Source organism: Ostreococcus tauri (assembly GCF_000214015.3).
Source record: "Ostreococcus tauri WGS project CAID00000000 data, contig chromosome 20, whole genome shotgun sequence".
Classification (NCBI taxonomy): domain Eukaryota; kingdom Viridiplantae; phylum Chlorophyta; class Mamiellophyceae; order Mamiellales; family Bathycoccaceae; genus Ostreococcus; species Ostreococcus tauri.
This window is the reverse complement of record NC_014445.2, coordinates 77167-83113: the sequence shown is the minus strand read 5'-3', so window position 1 is coordinate 83113 and position 5947 is coordinate 77167. Positions and strand designations below refer to the sequence as shown.

The 5947-nt window shown below is 66.2% G+C and overlaps 4 protein-coding genes across 4 annotated transcripts; 3 read left to right on the top strand and 1 right to left on the bottom strand.

Annotated features, from left to right (window-relative positions):
* Positions 1 to 142: 142 nt before the first annotated feature.
* Positions 143 to 2576, top strand: OT_ostta20g00480 (unnamed product; the record flags this gene model as incomplete). The annotated part of the gene is made up of 2 exons (XM_022984196.1): positions 143 to 460; positions 504 to 2576. 2 exons carry the CDS (start codon positions 143 to 145, stop codon positions 2574 to 2576), a joined length of 2391 nt encoding a protein of 796 aa, XP_022840620.1.
* Positions 2577 to 2703: 127 nt separating this feature from the next.
* Positions 2704 to 3516, bottom strand: OT_ostta20g00470 (Superoxide dismutase (Cu/Zn) / superoxide dismutase copper chaperone; the record flags this gene model as incomplete). The annotated part of the gene is made up of 1 exon (XM_003084379.2): positions 2704 to 3516. One exon carries the CDS (start codon positions 3514 to 3516, stop codon positions 2704 to 2706), a length of 813 nt encoding a protein of 270 aa, XP_003084427.2.
* Positions 3517 to 4501: 985 nt separating this feature from the next.
* Positions 4502 to 5102, top strand: OT_ostta20g00460 (Zinc finger, RING/FYVE/PHD-type; the record flags this gene model as incomplete). The annotated part of the gene is made up of 2 exons (XM_022984094.1): positions 4502 to 4549; positions 4698 to 5102. 2 exons carry the CDS (start codon positions 4502 to 4504, stop codon positions 5100 to 5102), a joined length of 453 nt encoding a protein of 150 aa, XP_022840619.1.
* A 649-nt stretch (positions 5103 to 5751) lies between these two features.
* On the top strand, positions 5752 to 5947 carry OT_ostta20g00450 (unnamed product; the record flags this gene model as incomplete). The annotated part of the gene is made up of 1 exon (XM_022984047.1): positions 5752 to 5947. A coding segment is annotated over one exon (196 nt), but the record flags the coding sequence as incomplete, so codon positions are not given.

Genomic DNA, 5947 nt, shown 5'->3' with positions numbered 1-5947 from the left:
CGTCTTCCGAGACGGCGGACGCGGGATGGGCGGACGCGCGATCGCGCGACGGGCGCGCGCGCGCGACGGGCGCGCGCGCGATCGCGCGCGGGAGTTGTTGGGCGTGTTTTGTCGCGCGCGCGGTGTGGGGTCGACGCGCGCGATGGGCGCTCTGGGGGGTGGCTCGGAGGCGACGCGCGTGGCGATCGAGGACGAAACCGTGGGCGCGGCGTTGGCGACGTTTGCGAGCGCGGAGCGATCGAGATTGACGTGCGCGGTGTCGGAGGTGGAGCGAATGATCGATCGGTGGTTCGATGACGCCGCGTGCGGGGGCGGGGCGGGGCGTGATCTGGGGAAGAAGCATGGGGCGACGGAGGACGCGCGAGAGGCGGCGCGGGAGACGCTTCGAGCGATGACGTCGTCGATGAGCGGCGACGTCGACGGAGATTCGTCCGTCTACGCGTACGACGCGGAATCAAATGCGTTGAGGATCTCCGAGAGCGCGTCTGCGGAGGCTGTGGGAGAACTTTTTGCTCTCCGGATTGGACGCGCTTCGCGCGTTCGCTCGGACGCCGCGCGAGGATGACGACTCGAACGCGCGTTCGGTGGACGAAGGGTCTCCCGCGGACGGTGCGACGACGCCTCAAACGCGCGTGGACGTCGTTCATCGTCGCGGTGGCGTCGTCGCGGTGGCGATTACGACCAAATCGGCGTCCTCTTCCGCCGCCGACTCGTCCGCGAATGACGGATTATCCAAGGAAATCGTGGACAGAGACTTGGAGGTCGTCAATCGCATCGACGACGAGACGACGGAGAAGGTGTATTCGATCACGAAAGCGTGGCTCGCGGACACGCGTGAGCGCGAAAATTACGCTCGCGAGATGGCGCACACGATCGCGGACGGCGACGCGCTGCGCGCGATTCAACGCGGCGAATTGCTCGAGAAAGCGCTCGAGTCCTGGCAAGATTTCAGAGACGCCGTCTACGCCCTGGAGCTCGGACACGAGGAGTTTACGTGCGGCGATCGACGTTTGCGCTACTACTTGCGCGAGTGCGATCGGTGTTATCGACGGGTGATGACGAAGCACGCGAGCGACGCCGCGGTGCTCGAGCTCGGCTTGCGAGAGGAAATCCGCGCGTACGAGCTCGCGTTGGCGACTCGATCGCCGAGCGCGCGCGAGATGAACGACCTCGCTAAGAAATGCGTTTTAGCCGTTCGTGCGGTGAACTCGCTCGACGCGTCGATCGGATCGATGAGTCGCGTGGTGGATAAATCGTACGCCGACGGCGAGGCGGATTGCAAGTCGATACTGCGCGACTCCATGCGTGACTTGAGGTGCGCCGTGAGTGATTTGAGATTGGATCTCGCGCGAGATCGCGACGTGAGGACGACAGAAAATCATCCTCATCCACAAGTCATCGCGCGCTCAGACGCATCTGACGATGACGTCACCGCGTTGCACCGCCGAGTGCGTCCAATCGTTGAGCGGTACGCCTCGGGCGAGTTGAGAAAAGTCGTACATCGCGTCGTTCGAGCGCTCGATCGAGACGGTCAGCTCTTGACGTACGGAATCAAAATTGCGCGCTGCGCCACTTTTATCGCGCTCATCGACGACGCGGCTCGAGCGCACGCCGAGCACGCGGATGACGTCGTGCTCGCAGACGCGTTGAGACATTTCGAGCTCGAGGACGCGTCTTCGCGAAATCCGTCGTCGACGGCGAGAGGGAAGAAGAAGAAGCGGCGCAGTAACACGATTCAAACACAGGCTATTCAAACGAACGCAATCGCGAGCGCGACGGAAACATCGCTCGAAGTCGAGCCTCAATCCGAGGACGTCGCGGAGCTCGCGGACGCGAAGTCATCCGCCGAGTTATCCGCCGAGTTATCCGTCGAGTCTCCCGAAGCCGTCGTGGACGCTTCGTCCAAGCTCGATATCGGTGCGAGCGACGATCGCTGGGCAGAATCATCCGCACCCGGGATATGGGTCAAGGCGAGATCCTCGAGAAGGAAATCGGCGTCGTCCGGCGTCGATCGCGTCTCCGCGCGAAGCGGAAACGTGAAATCATCCGCCCGACGCGCGTCGTGCGCGTCGCCCGCCGCGATGTCGAAAATTCACAACCAGACGATTCCCACGCCGAAGAGAATCACGGTGCTCTGTCGAGCGGATCGTTCGTCCGCGCCGCCGGCTCCGCCGCCGGCTCCTCCGGCTCCGCCGCCGCCGCCGGCTCCGGCTCCGCCGGCGCACGCGCCACCACCGAATCATCCGCGGAGCGTCGGTCGGACGTCCAATCCGGAGTTCCCGCCCAAACCCAGGAGTGCGGTCATCGCTCGTTCAATGGAGCTCCCGATTCGATCGCGCGTCGATGACGACGCGTCGCGCGCCGAAAGCGCGCGCGAACGCGAATCCGGGCTTCGCGTCGAAGAGTTCCCGCCGTTGCCCGCCAAGCGAGCGATCGATCGCGAGCCAAATCTACGCGCAAACGTCGTTGATTCGTTCGCCGTACACGCGCGTCGCCCGAGAGCGTCGAAAACGTGGGCCGAGGCTAAGCGCGCGATCGACGGCGTCGTCCTTCCGTCTCTCATCAAGATCAAGTGACGCGCGCGCGAACGTCGATTCGTCTTCCGCGTTCATCTTTATTCGAAACACACGCATCGTTTTCATAACAAAATATTTCCACGGTTTTTATTTCGTCATCGTCGCCGCTCCGCGCGCGCGCGAACCCTCACTCGCCTCGACGAACGGTTTGCATCCCGCGTTCAAACAGAGGTCCGCTCGTTCCTCGGCTCGGTTTCGCCGCCACGGGTAAGAAATCCTCGTCCGCCTCCCAAATCACCGTGCCGTCGCACTGGCACAGTTTCTTATGATTCTCCCCCACGCCCGCGCTTCGCGCCAAAACCGCGACCACGCTCGCGTTCGTCTCCGTGTTCCTCAGCGCGACGCTTCGACCGATGACGTCCCACGTCTTCAGCCCGTCGCTCAGAATCGTCGCCGGAAGCGTGATCTCCCCCCGCGCATCGCTCACGACGACCGCGATCTCACCCGCACGTTGCCCTCCCTCCGCGGTCGCCGTCTCGACGTCGTACACCTCCCCAGCGCTCTCGATTCCCCTCCGCGTGTCTCCGTACGTCCGAATCGTCGCCTCGTACTCCGTCCCCGGCGCCAACCCCCCGAGCGTCGCCTCTCCCAGTATCGTCTCCGCGTTCACCTGCACCAATCGCACGACACCCACGACGTCACCGTGCCCGTACGCCTCGCCCTTAAACTCCGCCACCGCCGCGACGCTCTGTCGCAGCGTCCGCGCATCCGTCCCGAGCGCCGCCGCCAAATCGCCGCCGAAAACCTCCCCATCCACCCCGCCGCTCCCGATCAACCGACATCGCATCCCCGCCCCCTCGATCGCCGCTCGCACCGTCGACGCCGCGTCCGACGTCACCACCGTCGCCGTGTTCGCGGACACCGAGACGTCCACCGCGCGCGTGCCTCCGAGCGCCCCCACCGCCCGCCGCGTCGCGATCGCGCACTTTTCACACCGCATCTCCACCATAAACTCCAACCGGCGCGCGATCGACCCTACGTCCGCGTCCGCGTCCTCGCCCGCCGCGCGCGCCGCTCGTCCTCCCCCGCGCGCGGCGCACGCGCGCGTCCGAGCGCGCGCGCGACGTCGATCATTCCGATCGCCCATTCGGCGTCCCGACGCCTCGACCGCGTCGACGCGTCGCGCGTTCGACGCGCGCGCGCGACCACAGAGCGCGCGCGACATCGAGGGCGCGTCTCGGAGCGTCCGCGGCGGCGACGCGCGCGCGAGCGTGTGGTCGACCGCGATCGCATCGGCGTCGACATCGACATCGGCATCGCGTGGGCGACGCCGATAAACCCTAAACCCTCCGTCGTCCTCGGTCGGCGCGTGACGCGACGCGTCGTCCGTCGCCCGGTCGCGCGCGGGTCTTTGTCGCGCGTCGTCGTCGCGAGGCGCCACCGCGGGCGCTTCCGCGGCGCGTCGCGAAGGACGACGACGCGTGCGGCGCGTCGTATGCTTCACGAAAGCGGCGCGTCGCGCGCGATGCGCCTCCTTTTAAAAACTTCTCACGAGGAGGTTCGCGCGTCGCCGCCGCCGACGGGGCGTCGATCGCGTGGTCGGTCGAATCGTCGTCGCGTGGGATACGTACGGTCGTCGCCGATGGGGCGTCGATCGCGTCGTGGGTCACGGCGTGGTCGCCCGCGTCGGTGTACCATGCCTGTTCGCGCGCACGAGGGGATATGAACGGACACCCCAGACGACGCACGCGGTCGCGCCGACGGATGCGCGGTCGATCGCGCGCGCGCGAGGGAGACGCGTCGCGCGCGATCGACCGCCGATGCGTCGGTCGTCCGCGCGCGCTCGGTGCGTATGTCGTATGCATCGTTTCGTATGTCACGTCGCCCGAGGGCGGGACGGGGGTCGGTCGGACGTGTGCGGGCACTCGTCGAGACATTCGAGTGGTGATGATTCCATTGATTCATGAATCATCACACCCCGACGCATGTCCCAGTGCGCGGTGTGCCTCGAGACGTGCGCGGGGAAGTGCGCGGTGCGTGCGCTGAGGCGTGAGACCGCGCGCGGGCGTCGACGGGGACGAGGGAGGCGACGTCGAGGGAACGTCCACGCGTGATGGATTGCACGATGGGCGCACGAACGCGCGCGACTGACCTCGACCGCGCGTGTGGACGACCGCGCAGGCGCTGGGGACGTGCGGACACGTCTATCACGTGCGATGCATCTCGCGATGGATCGAACAGGGGCGACCGAGGGAACGTGGACGGGACGAAGGGGGACGGGGGGACGACGCGACGGCGACGTGTCCGACGTGTAAACGCGCGTTCGATCATCGACGCGACGTGGTGACGATATATCTGGACGTTCGACGCGATGAGGATGTGGGAGTTGAGGGTGGTGGACGCGAGCTCTCGCGCGGGCGACGGCGGTCGACGAGCGAGGTGGGGGGGGGCGAGGCGGGGCGGTTGGCGGACGTCGCGAGACGGTTGGCGAGCGAACGCGAACGCTCGAGAGCGGCGGTTCGTAGCACTCGTACGCGAGCTCGAGGACGTCGACGCCTCGATACGTGTTCCGCGCGGTGCCGATGAAGGTCGAGATCGCCCCCGCGAGCGGCGAGCGGACGAACTCGATGGATTCGCGTTCGTCGATGGGTTCGGTGAGAATTCGAACGCGGATTCGCGGCGGCGGCGGTGACGGCATGGTGGGTCCGATCGACGCGCGCGAGGACGCGTCGCCGCGCGCGCGTCGACGCGAGGCGCGCGTGCGTGTCGCGCAGTGTGCGTCCGGCGCACCGATACACCGTGGAACATTCATTCACTACACAGCCGGCCATCGATGACAAATGATTTGTCAAATCATCGTCGCGACGAGACGGCTCGCGTCCACGACGTTTTTAACGCACGAGATGCGTCGAGGGATTGGTGAAAATCCAGGAAACCTCAATCGAGTTCAGCGCGCGGGGATGGGTGCGTCTTAAGTCGCATGAAGTGTTTTCAAAATAAAGTGTTCATCGTAATGACGCGTATTGGTCGACACCAGACGCGACGGGCGAGGCCTGTTCGCGTCGCTGGATCGCTTTTCGACCGTGGGCGTGGAGGTATCTGTACCTCTTGGATATCGCGTGCGCCTTACCGCTGCACGACGATGATGTGCGGCGCCGGCGCGGCGCCCTCATAGACACCACGCCGCGCGTGCGGCTTGTCGTCGGCGTAACGGCGAAGTCTGACGCGGACAGTAATGCCGATGACGATCGCTGCTGTGATGCATCCGACGGCGATGGCAGCTTGTTCTAAATCTGTCAAACCGCCGTTCAGACTCGGCGGCGGACTCGGCGGTGGACTCGACTGCGGCGGCGGGCTCGGCTGCGGCGGGCTCGGCTGCGGCGGGCTCGGCTGCGGCGGGCTCGGCGGTGGCGGGCTCGGCGGCGGCGGAC